Raw genomic sequence first — 21,319 nt, forward strand, 5'->3', positions numbered from 1 at the left:
GCAACTAGGGGAGTTTGTTCTGTGTCCAAAGTCAATAAGAAATATTATTTCACGGGACATTTGGTTATCTTACCTTGCTCAGTCCATGATGAACATAAGGAAGTAAATCACTCTAAAGATAGTCCATAGCATGATGCATTTAGAAGAAGAAGGAACCTTAGAGATTTTGTAGATTAATAAACTATGGGCCCAGATTAGTTGAGATTTACCCAACATTACAAAGCTAGTAAGTACCTAAGGCAGAATCCTTACCTACATCTTCTCACACCAAGTTCATTGATCAGTTCCCTACACCAGTCTGCTTATTGTAGTATAGCTATATAGCTGCATAAGGGATAGCTTGTGTCAACAGAATATTTTAAAAAAGCAGAAAAATTCTATGAGGAGTTTGATAAAATGCACCAAAGTAAGTCAATATAAACATTCAAATTTTGCCAGTTGCTGTTTACCTTACTGGTCACGTAGTGCAGCTCTTGCATAAAAGGCATTACAACATGCTCCATAAATGGTCTGTGTAAGTACTGCTACAAGGGCAGCTCTCCACTTGTCAAGGCAGTACATTGCATTTTTTCAAAAACTGTTTTTCCTGAAATAAAAATTGAATTTTCCTCTTTGTAATTTTCCTCTCTTTGCTCCTGGTTCTGCTCTCTGGGGCCAAATAGAAGCAGTCTAATCTCTCTTCTACATAAGAACCCTTCAAATACTGGAATACAACTATCATGTCTGCCCATATCTGTAGGATAAACATATGCTGTCCCTTTAGCCTATCTTCATATGACATATATTCAAGATCCTAAGTTATCCTGGCTTCTCTCCACTGAACACTCCTCAGTTTATCAATGTCCTTCTTATATTGTGGTGTCTGATACTGAACATCATACTTCAAATAATGCCTGGTGAAGGCAAAGTACAGTGGGACTATGGCTTCCCTATTCATGAAAGCTATGTTCCTCTTAACACCAAGATGACATTGGCTTTAATGGCTATTACATCACGTTGCTGACTAAAAATTGAATTTGTAATCCACTATAATTTCCAGACTTTCTTTGAACTTTTGTCCAATCAAGTCTCCCATCTTTTAAATTCGTGAGGTTAATCCTTGGTATACAGGTGTAGGTCTTTACAGTCATCCCTATTGAATTTCAACTTATTGTATTTAGTCTATTGCGACCTTTTTAGATTCAAACTCTGCTGTTCAATGTTTTAGTCTTATATTAACTTTAGTTTTAGGGGAACACCTAATCTTTATTCAAGTCATTGTTAGAAATAGACTTTGGAGCACAAGACCTAGAAGCACTCCTTGGAACACTTCCTTCCTCACTGATGTTGAACCATTACCAACTATTCTTTGAGACCAGACATTCTGATTGGTTTTGAAGTCCTGTCATTGTACTATCATCTTGTCCATATCTTCTCATTTTTTCCTCAAGAAAAGTACGAAATACTTTATGAAAAGCTTTGTTAAAATCAAGGCAAACTATCAGTGCATTCTCCATATCTACTAATTGAGTAATTCTGGCAAAAAAATGAAGATAATTTCATAGTCTGGACGGGAATGTTCTAAATGAAACCACACTGGCTCCTTGTAATCAACATTTCCCTTTGAAGATGTTTAACAATCATGTCTTTAATGATTCATTCTAGAATTTTCCCAGGAATCAAAGTCAGAGTTTGAAGACTCCTCTCTTTCCTTTTCTTTAAATCAGCATGTTTTATTTGTCCTTCTTTAATGATGGTACTCCTGTTTTCCATAATCTTTCAAATATCACTAACAATAGATTACTAATCGCCTCTATCAGTTCATTCAGCATCCAGGGATGAAGTTCATCTGGGTCAGGTGACTTGAATTCACTAAGGACAACTGAGTATTTATGACCCTCTTACTTTTATTGGGTTTATCTGGATCCGGTGACCAGATATTCATCAGGATGACTGGAGATGGCCCAGAATCAATGGGAGACCTTGGCCTTTTAGGCTAAGGCCTTTTCAAGTACTCTCTTAGAGGGAGGTAATGCCCGTTCAGTAAATAGGCCTCTTTAAGAAATAGGAAATTGCCCCTATTTCCCTGTTCATTATTTCTGTTCCATCATTTCTAGTGCAAAGTACATTCTCATTGGCAGATAAAACAAAAGCAAACCAAGGATAGAGCAGCTTTGGCTTCTTTTAGACATTTCATGTCATTGTCCTATCCACAACAAGCAAAAGTCTTAACCTTCTTCTAACCTTCTTTTTTCTCTTAACATAGCAAAAACCAAACATTTTTATTCTTTCTAGTGTTGCTTGTCGGTCTCAGTTCATTGAGGCTTTAGCATTCCTGACATTTTTATAGCGTTACACAGTGATTTTAATGTAGATGGGGACACAGGAAAAGATGGAAGGAACTATTTTGGAAAATGCGACTTGAAACTAAAAAATGAAAGAGGGCAAAGAAGTGTAGACCACTTAGAAGCTTCATAATAAGTGATGCTCATATAGCATTTTATATATATTTCCTCATTTGATCAATGACCCTGTGAGATAGGTCCTATTTTTATCCCCTTTTATATCAGAGAGACGCAAGTTCGTGTAGCTTGTGAGTGTGAGGCAGGATTTGAACCCAGGGCTTCCTGATTTGAAGTCTAGAGCTCTATCTACCAGACTATGATGCTTTTCCTTAATAAGAAGAATACTGTAGATAAAGTGAGCAATATATAATATTTTTAATAGAATTCCCCATGTCAATTTTGTTGTTGTTCAGTCATTTCAGTCATGTCCAACTCTTTGTGACCCTATCTGGGTTTGTTTTTTTTTGGCAAAGATACTAGAATAGTTTGTCATTTCCCTTTCTGGCTCAATTTGCAGATGAAGAAACTGAGGTAAACAGGGTGAAGTGACTTGCCCAGGGTCATACAGCTAGTAAGTGTTGAGACCAAATGACTAGTATTCTCTCCACAGCACCACCTGCCTGCATTTATTATAGCAATCTACCCTCACTGGGAAAATAAAGGTATGAAGAATGTGTGTTACCTGTATTATGACGTGCAGTTGCATGTATAGCCTATTACATTAATCAAAAAGATTGGTAAGTAGGGGGTGAATTTTTTGGTATTAGTAACCCATAAGATCAAAATATCAACCAGCCTTAGATTCTTCATGGGCAGCACCTAATGTTTTTGCAGTACATAGGTGTTCAAGATGGATAATGAGCTCAGCCTAAGAGATTGAGCCTGGTCTAGATTGGTCAGGAAATTGGAGTTATAGATCCTTCATAGCATGATTTGGAGAAAAAAATACTGTCTGTCTAATCAGAGAACTCTGGTTTGACCCTCAGCTCTCCTGTTTAAAAGTTGTGTGTTATGGAGAAAGTAATTTGACCTTGGAAGAAGAGCTTAGGTTAGATGCTAATTTAACTTTAAGTTCTAAATTTATAATTCCATAGTCTCAAGATATCATGTCAGTGGCAAAAGAATGAGAAAATGTAATTAGGGATCATGTTATAGGCTTCTGAATCCAGGGGTGAAGCAGGCCTAGGGAGCAAGAGGGCAGGTAGACTCCTGCATGCTTCAAACTAGGATTCAGAGATCATCAAAGATTTAAAAAAGGAAGAAATTCCCTACCCTAATACTAGAATTTCCCTGGATCAATTTCTGTTTTGTTGTTGCTGGGATTTTTTTGAGATGGGACATCCCCATCTTGTCAAGACTGAAAGTGCAACAACCACCCACAGGCCCAATATCAACATTGATTGGCACAGAAAACTTTAAACTGCTCTGTTTCTTCAAGCTGGGCTGGTTTGTCTTTTCTTAATCAGTTTGTGGGTCCTCTGTTCCTGAGGTTTCACCATACTGACGTGTGATAGTGTGAATACCAGATTGGCTTTATTGTTACTGAAACTCAGTGCTCCAGAGCTCAAGAGATCCTCCAGTCTCAGACTCCCCAGGAACAGGGACTTTAAGCATGGAATAAGGATAAGGGATTGTTCTGGCCCTTGGATCAGTTTTGAAGAGTACTAGAAAACTGATAGTGTCAGCAAAGTCCATGATAGAGTGTAGCATGTTCTCTCTTACAATTAGTTTGGATAGACAGAAAGAGCACTGGGCTTAGGAAGATGTGAATTCAAATCCAGCCTCACTACTTCCTAGCTGAGTGACTCTGGGGAAGTCATTTAACCTCTGTCTGTTTCAGGGTTTTCATTTGTAAGATGGGGATAAAGACGTTTACTTCCAAGGGTTGTTGTAAGGACCATGTGAGATAATATTTATAAAGCACTTAGCACAGTTTCTGACGTATAGTAGGCACTTAATAAATGTTTATTTCCTTCCTTTTTCTCTTGGATTATTAAATATCACAGTGAGTCGCTAAACACTTTATATAGAGAGTTCATGTGAGAAGAGCTTTGCCTTTCTCTGTAGCAGCTCCAACCACAAATAAAGAAGCAGTGAGTTAATGACTACAACTAGCTGCTTCTTGGATGCAACAAACAAAGAACAAGAAGAAAAAAAATATCTTGAGATGATCCACAATTTCTATGTCAGTGTCTATTGATTGCCTTGTTCCTTTAGTCTGTAGAAAAAGATGCTAAGAATAATTTGGCTTCAGAACCTGCAGGTTCTAGCTCTAATAAACTACCCTCCCCTTTGTACAAGTTGCACCAGAGTTAACCACTTAATGGTTTTTTCTCTGGACCCTCCTGGCTTAGCGTGATTATCAATAGTAACTGTTTCTCTTTCCCTTCCAGCTTGATTTACTTATAATTTTTTTCTCTTTTGCTCATTAAAGGGGCAATTCCCTGACTATTTCTTAAAGAGGCCTATTTGCTGAATGGGCATTACCTCCGTCTAAGAGAATACTTGAAAAGGTCTTAGCCTAAGAGGGCCAAAGTCTCCCACTGCATCCTGGGCCATCTCCAGTCACGCTGATGAATATCTGGTTACTGGATCCAGATGGCACAGGAGGAGAAAGTGAGGCTGGTGACCTTGTATAGCCTTCCCTCACTCAAAACAAAGTACAAGTCATGTCATCATTTCTCTGATGTCATGGTCTTCTTTGAAAACGAACGATGAACGCAACAACCAGAGCTAAATATGTTTCCATGCTTCTGTTCTGAGGAAATGTGTTATAAATTTCTTGGTGACAGACAATAGTGGTTATTGTTTGCTAGAATGTTCCACTCCATATGTGAGTTGCTAGATCTTGTACTAAAGATCAGAGGCTTTCTGGAAGGAAAAGAATTAATGCCCTTTTTTCCTATCAGTTTTAGGATGCCAGTGAATTTGTTTTTTCTCATCTTTTAGTCAGCCAATACCTCCCCCCAATATTGTTCTTTTCCCTTCTCGTTTTGCTAGTTGCCACCCACAAAAATGAGCTGCAGTCAGTCTGAAGGCTCGAAGGATCATGTCTCTACACCTCAGGTCAACCTAGCCAGCCCTACCCAGCCCTACCCAGCCCAGTCTAAACCTATAATTGTCTCAGATCCCTAAAATGACACATTTTAAGCATTTAAAGACCATAGTTGAGCTGCCCAGTCAAGTAGCTTTCATTTATAATATTGCTACAGAAATAAATGACCTCTACAATGCTGTTTCAAGTAAAATCATATTTTCCTAGAACTGATTACCAGTATTAGGTGAGTTATGCCTATGCAACACACAACGAAGGCATAACGGCAGAACATCCATAGAATTAAGAAATGATCAAAGGCTGGTGGGTTAATAAGGGAAAAATCCCCAACATGGAGGAGATCCTTTCCTAACAGTAAGAGGTTGGGAGGTAGAAATTTGGAGTGAGGGGCATTGAAAAGCATTTTGGCACAGTGGAAAGGGCCCTGGATTTGAAGTCAGGAGATGTGGGTTTGAGTCCTGATTCTGCAATTTACTCTGCTTGAGGTTCTTCATGCAAGTCACTTAACTATCTTGGGTCCCAGTTTCCCCACCTGTAAAATGACTTCTGAAGGTCTCTGCTTAAGGAATAAAATAGGAGTTGGGCAGCAGTAAGTGCTCCAGAGGGACTAGGCCCTGATGAAGTGCCATCAGTTTAGGGCACTTAGTAGGTCTGACAGAATATATTTGTAGTGGACCCAACTTGCAGCGTTGCTCAGCTGGGGAATAGTGACAGCCAGTTAGGATGGTGAGATTTACTTGGGATTAGGGAGCTTGAGGAAAAACAGGTTAGGTTGGTAGGATATGACTGTTTTAGGAAACTAAGAAGAAAATGGATTTGGACACAGGATCAAGAAAACGTCACCCTCCTGCTACAGAATCAACATAGAAGAGAGCTTCCAATCAGATGCAGAAATAATTTTTTAAAAATAAAACTCAAATGATTTAGTGATGAAACTAGAGTGTCAACAGAAAACTGTCTAGAGACACCAAGTTCAAATGTAATTAACTTAAAGTCCGTAGTAATCATCTCAATTTAGAGTTCTAAAGAAATTAGGGTGTGTCCCAGGATTGCTTTAGGGGTAAAAACGACTAATTGTAAATACAGTACCAGCCAACCTCTTTTCTGGCTGTCTTTTAGCTGCCAAAAAATTAAAAGAGCAGTACAGGAATAACCTGTACTTCTAGAATGAAAATCATAGAAAAAAAAGTATATTAATTCGATTTAATACATTCTTCTGCTTCTTGGTAACACTGTTTCTTTCTCCCAGCCCTAAAATATACTTTAGGAGATGACCTATTCTGTCATCAGATTCCCACACTCAATTTTATAGATGAGGAAACTGAGGCAGACAGAGGGAGTAACATAGCCAATAAATGTCTGAGGCTTTAAATCTAGGTGTCTTTTTTCTGGCAGTATGTCATTGTGACCTCCCCTGAACCTGACTGGTGGTAGGCTGGCTTTCAGATGTGGCTAATCACGCCCCTCTCTGACCCTCAATGACCCAGGTATTCCATGAGAGACAGCAATCTTTGGTCAGAAAAATATATGCCATCTCTCTCAGGTCTTCATTGACTTGGTCTCCTCCTGGGCAGACCAGGTCACCCCCAACTCTGATGAGAGGAAAAGCAAGGAAAGATGGCTATGTCCATGGGGGAAAACCTAGCTCAGACTGGCTTCTGTTCACAGGGTAAAAAACAACAACAAAACAACCAGGACTCCTGTCCAGGTAGCTGCCTTGGGTACTGGAGGGAATTGTGTTCTGTAGCCAATTTGGAAAAAGTCATTTGACCTAGGCCAGGGGTGAGGAACCTATGGCCTCAAGGCCGCATGTGGTCTTTTAGGAACTTGAGTGCAGCCTTTTGACTGAGTCCAAGTTTTACAGAACAAATCCTTTTACTAAGGGGATTTGTTCTGTGAAGTTTGGATTCAGTCAAAGGGCCACACTTGAGACCCTGGAGGATCACATGTAATTCCCTACCCTTTGACCTAGGCTAAAAGATGGAGCTTTTGTCAGCAAAGGGTATATTACAGATTAATATTAATAATCAAATGATACATCATGAATATTAATTTTCCTCAACTTGAACTCAGGTCTTCTTGACTCTGAGTCCAGTATTCTCTCAAAGGTACCACTTAACTACCTGTTAAACAAACCTCGCCTCCAATTGTCTATGATAGTACACTCACCCTTCTGGCCTCTTAGTTTCTACCATCTCAGCTCCAATTGGCTCTTTGTAGCAGTGAGTGTCATTTTCTATGCTTGTCACTACAATCCTTCAACATGGGCACCTTTCCTATGGGATCTTCCCAGTGACCTTGAGAAGGTCTGTAAACTTGTTTGTATTCATGAAGCAGATTCCAGCCATGTCTGTTGCCTTCTTCTAAGGGAGGTAAGCACTTTGTCAGGGTCAGGCTCACAGGCCAAACATCTGCCTTGACGCCCACAGAATAATTTACAGAATCACATACTAACTAGATGAAGTCCGACCACATCAGAATAGAACAAGATCATTATACGATGACACTTAATGAAACCTAAGATGGAAGTAGCTATTTTTCTTTTTTGGTTGCTATAGCACTGTTGACTCATATTGAGCCCAGAGATCTTTTGCTGAAGAGCTATCTAGACAAACCTGTCTCATTCTGCATTTTTGAAGTTGATTTTTTGATTCCAGGTAAAAGACCTTACATTCATCCAGAATAATTTTCATCTTCTTAGGTTCAGCCCAACATTCTAGGTGGCTGATATCTTTTTGGATCCTGATTTTGACATGCATGACATCTTTGTTTTTATCCAAGCCCTTGATTAAATGTTGAATAGCACGTGCTAGACACAGATCTATAGAATACAACAACCAGAAAACTCCTTCTAACAAGAAACCACCAATCACGAGTCCTCAGCTCTGACAATTTGGACCACTTCTGAACCCACACCTTTCTGTCTTGTCTACAAGGACAGCAACAGAGCACAGCATTTGTGAAATGTATTGCTACTGACTACATCTCTTTTATCCCTACATGCAGCTAAGAGGTGCAATGGATAGAGTATTGTACATGGAAAAGGAAGTCCTGAATTCAAATCCAGTCTCTGACAGTTGGTAGCTATGTGACCCTGGACAAATCACTAAACTTCTCTTCATTATCTATAAAATGGGAGTAATAATAGCAGCTACCTCCCAGGCTGTTGTGAAGATTAAATGAGATACTATCTATAAAGCACATAACACAGTGCCTAGGAGATAGTAGGCACTTCATAAATGCTTGTTTCATCTACTCTTAGGATACCTTGCTGATTTACCAGTCTACTAATCCTATCAAAAAAGGAAATAAGGTTAATCTGGCATAATCTGTTCTTGATGAAGCCATACTATGTCTTTAAAGTCATCAGGACCATGTCTAGATGTTCACCATCTAACTCTGTGAACATATACTAACCATTTTGTCAATAAAATAGTTTAGAATTTGGCTAGGAATTCAAATCAAGCTCCTTGGCCTATATAGTATATAAACTCCATATTCTGCCTATATAGTATGTAAACTCCACACTCTTCCTTTTTCTGAACATCAAAATAACATTAGTCCTTCTCATATCATACAGGGCTCCCTCCTGTTCTCATTTTTTTATTCAAAGATCCTTTTCAATAACTCAATAGTCATATTTGTTGGCATTTTTAGTACCTAGATGTAAAGTTCATCTGGGCCTAGTGACTTAAATTCATCCAGAACACAATTACTGTATCCTTATTTGTTTTTCTATTTGATCCTTCTCTGTTCCCTTTTCCAAAATGGACAGTGATATTCATATGGCAATGATCCCACAGCTCTCCATCTAATCAAATATGAATTACTGATGATGGACTTTCAATAGTTCTGTCTGTCCACAGCATCTCTGTCACCAGTACAAATGAGACTTCTTCTTCTCAAAATGTCTAGTTCTAGTTCTGCTTTGTTAAGGGGACTGTGTCTACTTAATATAATCCTTACTATACCCCTGCTACTCACCTGACTGTAAGTGGAATTTTAGGTACTTTCTTAGAGACCTTGAGGGAATCTGTATCTCCATAGGTATCTGTGAAGTACACACCAGCTACACTGGTCACCTGGTTCCCAGGGAAGTTGGACAGAACCTTGTCATGTCCAGGTTCACTTGCCCAATGCCAAGCTTGGCCCCCAATGAGTAAACCTCCACCATTTTTCACAAATTGAATCATCTCTTTGGCCAAGGTGCTATCATAGGCATTGATGCAGTAAACTCCTAGGGAGTCCTCAAGGTCATCCATGGTCTGCACCTCCATCCCAGATTCACGAAGGATGCCAGTGAGAGGTTCCACAGATGTGTGTACTCCAACAGCGGTTCCTGGACTACAGTTGAGCCAGCCCACAGCATTGCAAAGAAACTGAGCCAACATGCTATCTTGCAGGTATTCTTCATGGGACATGACTACCATTCGGCCTTGGCCATAACGAGAGGCAGCAATGAGGACCTGGCCATTCTTATTCACCAGTACTGGGAAGGCAGCTTCACCAATCAGCAGCAGCTCACAAGGGATAGGGTCATTGGGGAGATTCCAACTCTTCAGGCCTTTCACTAGCACCTCAAAATCATCTGATGGAGACATCGTGATGGCTTCTTTTGCTTGCTGTGGGGAGAGAAGCAAAGTTTCAGATTGGCGATATAGCCCTAACCCTGCCCTTCAGTCCCTTGCCCCTTTCTCCCCTGCCCCTCTACAGAACCTGAAATATAGTAAGTGCTTAATAAATGCTTATACCATTCGGCTCCTAGAATTCCTTATTCTACTAACCCTATTAATAAAGAAAATGAGGCTAAACTGACATAATCTGTTCTTGATGAAGCCATGCTGGCTCATTTTGGTCATCATTTCCATTTCTAGATGTCTCCCATTTAATTTTCTCACATTCACTAATGATTCTTTTAATGATGCATTCTAGATTTTGGCTAGGAATTAGTATTATATATATAATATTATAATTATGTGTATAATATTACATATAATATTATGATTATATATAATATATATAATATAATTATATGTATACATTAATTATTATAATATAATAATATTATATACACAATCATTAGTCTATGTAGTAGGCAAATTCCATTTGCTTCCTTTTTTTTTTTTTAAATCAGAAACCAGTCCTAGTCCCCTAGTCCTCTTCCCCCTAAAAGTACTGGAGGAGAATGACACCAACAGCAGCAGCTCTCTGGTTTGCACAGGCTCTTGCATAGGCTTCAAAGGGATTTAAAGATAGTAGTTCATTTCTCTCAGACTAGGGAATTTCTCCCCATTCTACAAGTGAAAAAGCTGAAACAAGAGAACTCGGTCACCATCTGCAGGGAAGGCAGTAGGTGATAGCAAAGGGACAAACTTTATCTACGTCCCTATAAGCTTATGGCCATACTCAGCCTCTTCCATGAAGAAGGAAAGGGAAGGGAACATAGATTTATTAGGTGCCTATTAGGTACCAGGCACTGTGCTAAGTGCTTTAAAAATACTTCACTTAATCCTTTCAACAACCCTGGGAGGGAGGTGGTATTATTAATCTCTTTTTACAGCTGAGGAAATTGAGGCAAACAGAAGTTCAGTGACTAATCCAGGAAAACACAGCTAGTAAGTGTCTAAGGCTGAATTTGAATTCAGATCTTCCAGACTCCAGACCAGGGAAGCTTAGGGGATAAAGAAAAGGTCAATCAGTTCAGAGAGGCCTCGAGACAGAATCAAAACTGTACTAGCCGATCCCCAGTCAGATTCCAGGAGAAGATTAGAAATAATCAAGCTATGCCAGAGTCCCCATAGGCACTGGAGATGTGCACATCATACATGTACCTTCCACTCCATACTTACTGTCTCCTAAATTCCCCTCAATCTGACTTCTGTCCTACCTGTTCTCCTGAAACTGTTCTCTCAGGGCATCACTGACCTCCTAATGTCCAAATCTCCTGGCCTTTTCTCAGTCATTCTCCCTGATCTCTTGGTAACATCTGCTACATTTTACCATGGACTCCTGCCTTTTTGCTTCCTTTTTCCAGGACATCACTTCCCCTGGTTCTCCTGCCACAGAGATAATGCAGAGACCCATAGTCTGCTGGAAGAATCCTTAAGAGATTATTCAGTTCATCTCCACCCATTTGTCCTACACTTGAATCCATTTTACAGATGATGAATGGAGGATGAGAGGATCTGACTTGCCTAGACCTCTCAGGAAGGTGTGGCTAACCACAGTAGCCTTGTTCTTCTGTGTCCTGGCCCAGTGTTCTTTCCACTACACTCTGGTTGTCCCTCCAGGAGCAGAGATCCCGAGGACCAGAAGAAACTTTAGATGTCATTTAGTCTGACCTCCTCATTTTTATGGATAAGGAAGCATCCATTAAGGGAATTTCCCAGAGTCACATGTCATAGTGGACATTTGAATCCATTTTCTCCGATTGGAAATCCTCTAAGAGTCTTTGTGTGTTCCCCAGCCTGGGAGTCTGAGACTTTTCCTTGAACTAGCTGAGTGACTTTGGGTACAGTACAAAATGATTCTGATAGTGCTCTGGGTAGGGGGTGTGTTTCAGACTCTGAAAGCGCAGTAAATATTAGGGGCAAATATAAAGAAACAGAGGCAGGCCCCCAGATCCATGAGTAGAACTCCTTTGTCACTTGGGGGTGCACAGATTATTCATTTATATACATACCCCAATTGCAAGCCCATTGATAAGCATCTGCACCCTGAAACTGTTACCTGCTCACTTCCCGTCTCATGCACCCAGACCAGAGAACCAGATTGTTCTCCTTTGGAGGGGCCGGGGGGAGAGGGCAGCCTTCTGTCTGAGACCCAGAAAAAGGAGAGAACTCACATTCTTGTCCTTCAGCTTTAGCTCCGGGATCACAAGGAGAAAGGAGAGGCTTCCTGAGAAGTGCCAACGAGAAAGGGAGGCCAGAGACTTATAGAGCAGGAGGGGGTGTGTCTGTGTCCCTTCTCTCCACTTCCTGCTTGGCTTGGCTACAGGCCTGAGTGAGGTGGAGCTTGTGGGGAGACACAGCTCCTCCCTGTGCTGGCTTATTCCTAGAGCCCTGAGGTTATTCAGGGACTGTGGGCCCAAGCAGGCCCAGTTCATGAAAGAGGAGAAGAGAAGAGACTGAGGGGGTGATGGGGGGAGAAGGGGGGAGGGAAAGGATTTGAGGGAGAGTGAGAGGGGGAAAGAAGATGGAGAGAGGCGAGGAGGGAAAGGGAAAAAGGTGGTAAGGGACAAGGAGAGGGGAGAGAAGACAGGGAGAGAGGAGGAAGAGGAGAAGGAGAGCGGGGAGAGGGAAGGAGAGAGAGGGAAAAAGGGGAGAGGGAGAGGGAAAGGGAGAGGGAGAGGGGGAGAGAGAGAGGAGAGAGAGAGAGAGAGAGAGAGAGAGAGAGAGAGAGAGAGAGAGAGAGAGAGAGAGAGAGAGAATGGGGGTGGAGGGGGAGAGAGAAAGGGAAGGAGAAGGGGAGGGAAAAGGACATGGAAAGATATTAGAATTCCAGAACCTTAACCTTTTTGGGTTAAAATTTGGTTGATGGACTCCTGACGAGCTGGAGCCAGCTTGTCTATTGCTACGTTTTTCACTGTGAACGTTTACATCAAGCAAATCAACATAGGCTGATAGGGCTTGATTTATTTTGTTGATGATCTCGACTTAACAAAGTAATGGAGAAAATCTTAATGCTAATTACATTTAAAAAGTGTGGCATTTATGCACTGTTTTACACCTGAGAATCAGTTGTTAATACTTATCAACACACTCCTGCCTTTTAGCACTCTTAATCTAATAGGCCCGTTAAGGGAATAATGTCAGTAAAAGCATATATATATATATATATATATATATATATATATATATATATATATATATATATATATATATATATGTGTAATATGTAAGATTAAATATTATATGTAAAAATAACATGTAAAATTGACAATAAGACCAATTATATAGAAATGATTTTAAATATATTTAAAAAAGGAAAAAAAGTTGCCTTGAACCCAGTTTAAGAAACCCTGGTTTAGTTGCTCCACTTTGCTGTTTACTGCTTATAAAAGCAATTATCCTTTTTAAGCCTTATTAGTGTCCTCTTCTGTAAAATAATAGCAATTACTATTACTAATAGCAACATTTACTATAAAAGATAATTTACAATTACTAATTTTTACTATTACTAATAGTAATATTTACTGTAGAAGACAAAGTGCCTAACATATGTTTGCAATAATTTAAAAAATATCCATAACTTTATTACATATTTAAATGGAATAGCAAGTTGTACATAATAGATTTGCAGTTTCATGTGCAATCATTTTTTTCTATTCTACTATGTTATGGAAATGCATGTTTTATTTTTTAAGTTCAGAATAAAATAAATAAAATTTTAAAAAATTATTAAGTACCTATTATATGTGAAATGCTGGAATGCCAACACAAAAATAGGGCCTGCTTTTAAGGAGCTTTCATGGTGGAAAGGATAAAAGATATTTTATATACATATATATATATACATATATATATATATACATATATATATATATAATAAAATGTTATATAGCATTGGAGTTCCTGATGGGGGCCTTGTCTCCCTACCCTATTTCAAGGTAGATACAGATGGATAGCCTTTGGCAGATTTGTGGTTTCAAACTGAAATAGAAATGGTTGCCTGTATGCTTGCATAGTGACTTGGAAAACCATAAATAATCATCATTTATGTTCTCTTTATGTTTATTTTCTTAAATATTTTCCAGTTACAATTTAGTCTGATTAGACAGCACTCTGGAGTTTTGTAGACCTCAAGCTTGACACCTCTGGTAGGCCATGATGACTCAATTTTCTTCTGGGTCTAAACTCCATCTTTATGCTAAAGCAACCATCTAGGTCCATCAGGTTCCATCTTACTGTCAGCCTGACATAAAAAACAAGTGTCTGGGTTCTATAAGATGAGCTGAGGCCAAGTTCTGTGCCAAGAGCTTTCTATAGGCAGGCCAGGGCTTGAGCCTGGGATAAACCTGTATCTCATATGGGCCTTGTAACTTCTCAAAAGGGAGTTAAAGTCTTTCCCTTCCAGCATATTCAAGCAGCAAACTAGCAACTACCCCAGCAGGGTCAGGGACAAGAGCAGCAAAATGTAATTTATGCAAGTGTCTCTAAGTTCTCATCATGGTAATTTAGTGTGACAGAAATGCTAGATTTATACTTATTGATGGATGCAGTCAAACTTTACTGATCAAAGCATTCAAGCAGTGACTTTTAAAAGCAGATCACTACCATTCTGACATTTTAAAGTTTCCAAAAGGCCCAGCTGAATGCTGCTGGCCTCCCAGGAGAGAGAGAGAGATGGAGACAGAGAGACAGAGATAGAGACAGAGAGAAAAGGAGAAAGGAAGGGAGAGGGAGAGGGAGAGGGAGAGGAAGGGAGAGGGAGAGAGAGAGGGAGAGGAAGGGAGAGGAGAGAGAGAGAGAGAGAGAGAGAGAGAGAGAGAGAGAGAGAGAGAGAGAGAGAGAGAGAGAGAGAGAGAGAGAAGGAGAGGGAAGATGCCAGAAAGAAAAGCCCACTTGGCATTGATTAGGCTGTATTCATTGGAAATTCAATATAAAATATCTGAAAAACAATTCTCGCAGAGGAGCTATTTGCAAATATCCCAAAGGCCTCTGAATTTATGCTTATCATTCCATAATTTATGGCTTAGCCTTCCTTTTTCTTTGTGGGTCTAAAGCTACCTCTTCCATAATGAATTCATGTTTGCACTCTGGTTGCTTTTTTTTTTTAACTCCCTGCTTCTAGAGGTAAAAATAAGATTGTTTGTTCTTGAGATGAGAATGGAATCAAAACTCTGGGAAGCCTTGTTCTGTTGAGAAGACAGCCAACTTCAAAATAATGAACTTAGAGCAAATCACCAGGACAGATAGAAGCCTGGAACTGATGAAAGCAGCCAGCCCCTGTGGTCTCCGACTAGCAATGCCTAGATGCCTGCTGTGCTAGACAAATAAGTACAACCTATACGCAAAGTTTGTTTTCTTGAGGAAGACAGAGTGACCAAGGAGGTGGATGAGGGGGAAGTCAGAAAAGGTTTATCACCAGAAGTGCAAGCCTGAGTTGTGCTACAAGATAGGGAATGGTTTGGGTGTGATCAGCATACTTATTGCTCTGTTAGTCCTTTTTCCCTAATAACTATATACACCCATTCATGTAGGATTGCTTGAGTGAAGGTCAGAAAGTCCAGTTACATAAAATAGCCTTTCCACTGGATTATAAACTCCTCAAGGTCAGGAACTCATTTTCGCCTCTTTTTGTATCCCCTGTGCTTAGCACAATGCCCGGCATATAGCAGGCACTTAATAAATGCGTATTGATTGGTTGCTCACACCACAATAGAACAGGTCCTTGGTTGCCAGATGTACTGCATATTTTATAGATGACTATTAAGTCATCATACTTTAAGGCCTTTAAAAAGGCATTTTAAAAAGATCTTTTTATTTCCCATCTGGGGCAAAAGTGGTTGGAGGGTGGGGATAAGGGTGGGTAGACAGTTTTACCTTTATTGTAGTCAGGAATATGGGGCACTCCTGTAGGAGGCTGTGGAGTAAAGTCAGACTTGGGAGAGGCTATGGTGAAAGGACCTTGGCTGATGGCAGTGTGGACTTGGGAAAGATCACTAAATAAGAAGTAGAGATCATGGGCACTAGGGGGAGGAAGTAGCACACTCCTGCCCCAGAGGAGATATACCTATCTGAAGACTGATTACTTATTTCCCCTATGTTAGTTATAGATCTCATATAATTGTGTCATATTAAAAGTTTAATGATTGGTGGAAACAAGAGTATCTGGTTCATGTTAAAATTAATAGAAATTCCTGACTCATATTTTGTCTTAGGAAGCCAACATAGTGCTATTGGGGATGGAAACAAACAATCTAGTCATACCTCTGTATGTTGTTCTTTACCTTAAAATAACTCTGCATCACTCATATTGATTAACCTACAGTTCTGGAGTAGATTTCTTAAGTTCATGAAGGGAATGTGAAGAACTGGGTATTTCTAACTACGAGGTGGATAAGGAATGCTTATTGGCTAAACAATTATATTTATTTTTTGATTCTTCAAAGACAAATGTATTTATGTCTCTTGCCAAGACTGATTTCACATCAGTAGAATGTTGGCATCAAGATGGGGCTTTTGCTTTCACAGAAATCTTGAATCCATTCAAAGAACTTTCTTTTCTCAAAGATAATTCAAACCTCTCTCTTCCTGTTTGACCCTAGCCTCAACTCTGATTCTGTGTAGGTAGTGTATAGAGACATAGTAGACAGAGGATATAGGTGCTGGAATCAGGAATCAGGAGGACCCAAGTTCAAATCTGGCCTCAGGCACTTCCTAGCTATGTGACCCTTGGAAAGTCCCTTAACTTCTGCCTATGTTAGTCTCCTCATCTGCAAATAGAGCTAATAATATGACCTATTTTGTAGGGTTGTTGTGAGATATTTAGAATGTGTTTTGCAAACACTGAAGTACTATGTAAATGCCAGTTATTGGTATTTTAATGATTTGGTTATGCAATATGACTGTAAATCGTAGGCTACTACTATCTCCAAGGAATCAAAATCATTCCAGTGATAATGGAGAGACATATAGTGGGTATAAACTATCTACAGAATATTGTTAATACAATTCAATATAGACAATATTTATGATACAGAAAGGAAAGTAAAGCATATCAAAGAGATTAAGATGACCTTAAAAGGAGATGAGTTGATCATGTAGCAAGAGAAAGGAACAACAGATGGACAGCTCTCCTGCTTGGTTTAGGTCCACATAACATCAAAACATTCAGAGGAAGTTCCCTGTCACATCCAGTGGAGCCCTCATGGAGAATTTATGGGAGGACATGGACAAGAGCTGCAGAAGATAAGAAAATGTGGATGAATTCCATTATGAGCCATAGGAGGGAATATCTTCAACTAAGAGACCACAGATCTATCAAAATAGGGAAATCAGAGGATCATTTGTCAATGACAAATTTGTTGTAATTGTTCCCTTAATTCAACTCAACTTAATTCAACATACATCTATTGAGGCCAACTATGTTCAAGGCTTTGTGATGAGTGGATTTGATTTCTTTCAGTCTTGACCATTCATGTCTTTGGTAAACTTTTTCTCGTGGATTTTTCAGAAGTCTGTTTTATCCTAGCTTTGGTTCTAATTTTGACAAATTCCAAATAAATGGAGTCCTGATCTCCCATTGGGTCACGCATCCTCATCCCCCAAAGGAGTTTCCTCAAGCCTCATAAACTTCACTAAGTTGTCCCCAGGTATTCTATTCCCTTCTGTAGACCCCAGAAAGTCTGCAGTGCCTTTCTAGTGTGGAGTTTTGTTCCTCAAACTATCCTCCTATTTTACTCTTTCATAATCAGGAAATACCATGAAAGTTACATTAACAGATTTGACCACATTTTCTTAGACATAATATTTGTAAGCCAGGAAAGGAGGAAGCAACAGAGAAAGTCAAACAGTTTCATTTGTCTAGATCAATTGACATTAGGAATTAAAGGAATAATGTAATCAAAGTTCTCACCAGCAGGAGAGGACTGGCAACTATTGATTAAAAGGCATTCAAAGCAGTTTGGAAGACAGGTTTAAGACATTCAGATGGGTGACATTTTAATTAGTCAAAAGGCCTCAAAATTTTTATCCCACATAGGGGGAAAAATCTCAAAATCAGTGGTTGTCCCTTGGCCACATGCCAGCTGGAGACTACAGCCAGATTATATCAACCTGTTCTCCAAGCCAGGATGGTCTCTGCAGCAAAGCTCTCTTTCCTTTAATCATCTCATCCAAAGACTTGAAGCCTCTTCTTTGACTAGAAGCTTACCAACATAACCTTTTACTGTGACCCTCTTGTATTTTGACCTTCCTCATAATAGAAACAATACACACTCAGGTGTGACACTTTACTAAAAAAGATGTCATATTTTGGAATCAGAGGACCTGAGTACAAATCCTGACTCTGCTGCCTTTGTAACGTAGGGCAAGTAAAAATCTCTTTTAGACTCATGTAACTCATCTGTAAAATGAGAGACTTGGACAAGATGGTCTTTGATGTCTCTTCTAGCTCCAAATCTATGATCTTGAAATTTATGAACCAGAAGAGAGGGTTATGGTATTAGCTCAATTGGGACTTAGTTACTGTCCAAAAATCTTTAAAACAAAAACTTTCATCCTTATCTATTCCCCTTTTCAATCCCAACAGTGACTTTTCCAAACCATATCCTTTTTCCTCTTAATCTCACCCACACTCGCATGTTGAAAGCAGATATTGAGGTTTCCAATGGGAAGTCCCTTGTTTCCCCTCTCCAATATTTGTTTTACCCATATATACTTCCTTATTTCCCCTGCTAGTAGTCTAATGCAAGTGTTTATTACTATGTCTTAGCTGTTTTAATATTAATAGATATTCCCACCTCCACCATGGGCCTCTTCCACTCCATCCTTTATACTATAGCTAAAATAATCATTCTCATGCTTAGATTTTATCACGTAACTCCCCGGCTCAGAAAGCTTCAATGACCTTCCCAGTAATGTTTTAAGTCTTTGCCTGGCATTTCAGGCCACTCTGTCTTCTCAACCTTATCTAATATATTTCATCCATACATTCTTATTTTTTCTAACTAGACTCATTTTTGTGCCCTAACCACATTTTCCCTTTTCCAGGTCTTTACTCACATTGCTCCCAATGCCTAAAGAAGGGTGAAGCATGCAAATATAACTCCATAGGGCACCACTGAGACTTTGTGGGATGCAACTCATGACTAAACTATGACTACAGAAGGACCTTTTCTATTAAAAGAAATAGTGCTGTATAGGAAGATGTACTTATGTGAGGAAATCAACAAACCAGAGTGCAGAAGCATATCAGAGGACATTTGAGTGAGTTGTACATTTTCATAGGAGTATACTGTCAATAACTTAGGGTAAGACAAACAATCTCTAGGAAAATTTGTGGTTACTGAAGAGAAATAATTCAGAAGAAATGTGTGTGCCTTGTCCGATTTTTATCAAGGGAAGTCTTCCTCAGGCAAGGGACATGACTCCCACATGTCTGAGGGAGAAATGGCATTTAAGTTTGTAGTGTCCATATTTGAAATAGGTGTTAATGACCGAGGCTTTCTTTTAGATAGAGAGAAACAGGATTTCTGTTCCCTGGACATGCTTTTCCTGGGTCAGTTGGTAGATACAGTAGTATTGGCAATAGGAGGCATCACTAGGACTTAGACAATCAACCGATCAATTAACAAGTATTTATAAAATACCCATTATATACAAGGCACTAGGGATAAATGTACAAAGAAGGAGACAATTCCTACTCACAATAAGCTTATGTTACAATGAGCAAATAAGAAGTCCACATAATATGCACATATACATGCAGCATAAATATTGTTATTATATACAAAATAAATTCAAGGTCATTTGGGAGAGAAGTGGGGGATCAGTAAAAGCTTCATGATAGAAAATGGTACTTGATGCATATCTTAAATGAAGAGAAGGATTCTAGACTCTAGAGGTAAAGAGGAAGTACATTCTAGACATGTGGACCATCTAGTATGAAGACATGAAGATAGGAGGTGAAACATTAAGCTTGAGGAAGAGAGGAGGCTAGTTTGGTCAGATAAGAAGACAATATGGAAGGGGCAGTAATATCCAAAGACAGGAAAAGACAGATTGAGGCTTGGCTGTACAGGGCTTTAAAAACTAAACAGAGGAGTTCATATTTTATCCTAAAGTCAACAGAAAGACATTGGAGTTGAGTGGTTAGGGAGTCTCAATGTCAGATCTATCCTTAAGGCAAATTACTTTGGAAGGACTGTGTAAGAGGGATTGAAGATCAATTAGAAAACTGTTGAGATAATCTAATTTACCTGTTGATAAATAAGGTAGTAACTGTGTCAAGGAGTCAATTGTGAGAGAAGTTGTGAAGAGATCAAAGGGAATTTTGGGTCACTGATTGGATATGTAGGGTAAAGGACAGGTAGCAATCCAGGATTAATACTGAGGTTATGAACCTAGGAAACCATAAGTATGGTGGTGCTTTTGATAGAAATATGCAAGTTTGGAAGATGGGAGCATGTTGGGCGAGACAATGACAGCTGTGTCAGAGGACCAGGATGTTGGAGGCGTTCTTCTCTTTAGTGAAGAGAGGGCATATCCAATGACAAATACAGCCTAAAGAGCAATGCCTGATGCTACTTGCTGGAGTCTCTGATACCTGATGGCACCTGTTAGAAAATGCATAGAACTGTAAGAATTGCCCAGAAGAGTCAGAGAAGCCATGATAGTCACTGTCTGACACCACTGGTACCTGTTCATGAACTGTGGGACTGTCCTGCTGAATAGCCACTGCAAGTCACTGAAATGTTTTCTAGACCTTTCAGAGAAGGCTGCTTATCTTATGGTGTCTGTTTCCAAGGAGTCTGTTTTTAGTTTTCTTTTTTTCTTTCTTCTTTCAACACAATTTTCCTTGAAACATTCTTTGAGTTTCCCTGAACCTCTGGAAGTTTCCAATGCCAAATTTCTTCCTTACTCAAATTAGCTATCTGGTTACTCTCCAGATAAGTCAATGTCCATCTCTAACTTTCCATCTGAAATTGGTGGATAGGAATTTTTTCCCCTTAGAATTGGCTTAGCTGATTCTCCCATACTCTTTTCTTCCTCATCCTTATCTGACCAACTTCTTATTCAGTACTAGGTGGTTATAGATTACAATTACAGGCCTCTGGACATTCTCTAGGGTTATTGTGTAAACTGAAAGATTATCTAATCTTTAAACTATTTGGTATGGGGTAGCTTTACAACAGTCTTCTATTTTACGTTTTCTCTAAATCACATGACTCCTTTGCAGGATTCAGTTTTCTTGATGAAGTTTCTGAACTCCAGCA

General features: G+C 39.4%; 1 protein-coding gene across 12 annotated transcripts in view; it reads right to left on the reverse strand.

The window, feature by feature from the left end:
- LOC140533104 (TRPM8 channel-associated factor 2-like) overlaps positions 1-21,319 on the reverse strand; it is a 68,216-nt gene that overhangs the window by 12,213 nt on the left and 34,684 nt on the right. For 7 of the 12 annotated variants that reach the window (XM_072652463.1, XM_072652460.1, XM_072652459.1 and 4 more), the window contains one exon: positions 9,364-10,001. In XM_072652463.1, coding sequence (XP_072508564.1) covers positions 9,364-9,980 — 617 coding nt within the window. In that variant the 5' untranslated portion in view covers positions 9,981-10,001. Of the gene's footprint in view, positions 1-9,363; positions 10,002-12,108; positions 12,191-12,223; positions 12,504-17,119; positions 17,281-21,319 lie in introns of those variants that run through there. The other 5 variants (XM_072652455.1, XM_072652453.1, XM_072652454.1 and 2 more) reach the window with 3 other exon arrangements.

This window comes from Notamacropus eugenii, chromosome 3, assembly GCF_028372415.1.
Source record: "Notamacropus eugenii isolate mMacEug1 chromosome 3, mMacEug1.pri_v2, whole genome shotgun sequence".
NCBI lineage: Eukaryota > Metazoa > Chordata > Mammalia > Diprotodontia > Macropodidae > Notamacropus > Notamacropus eugenii.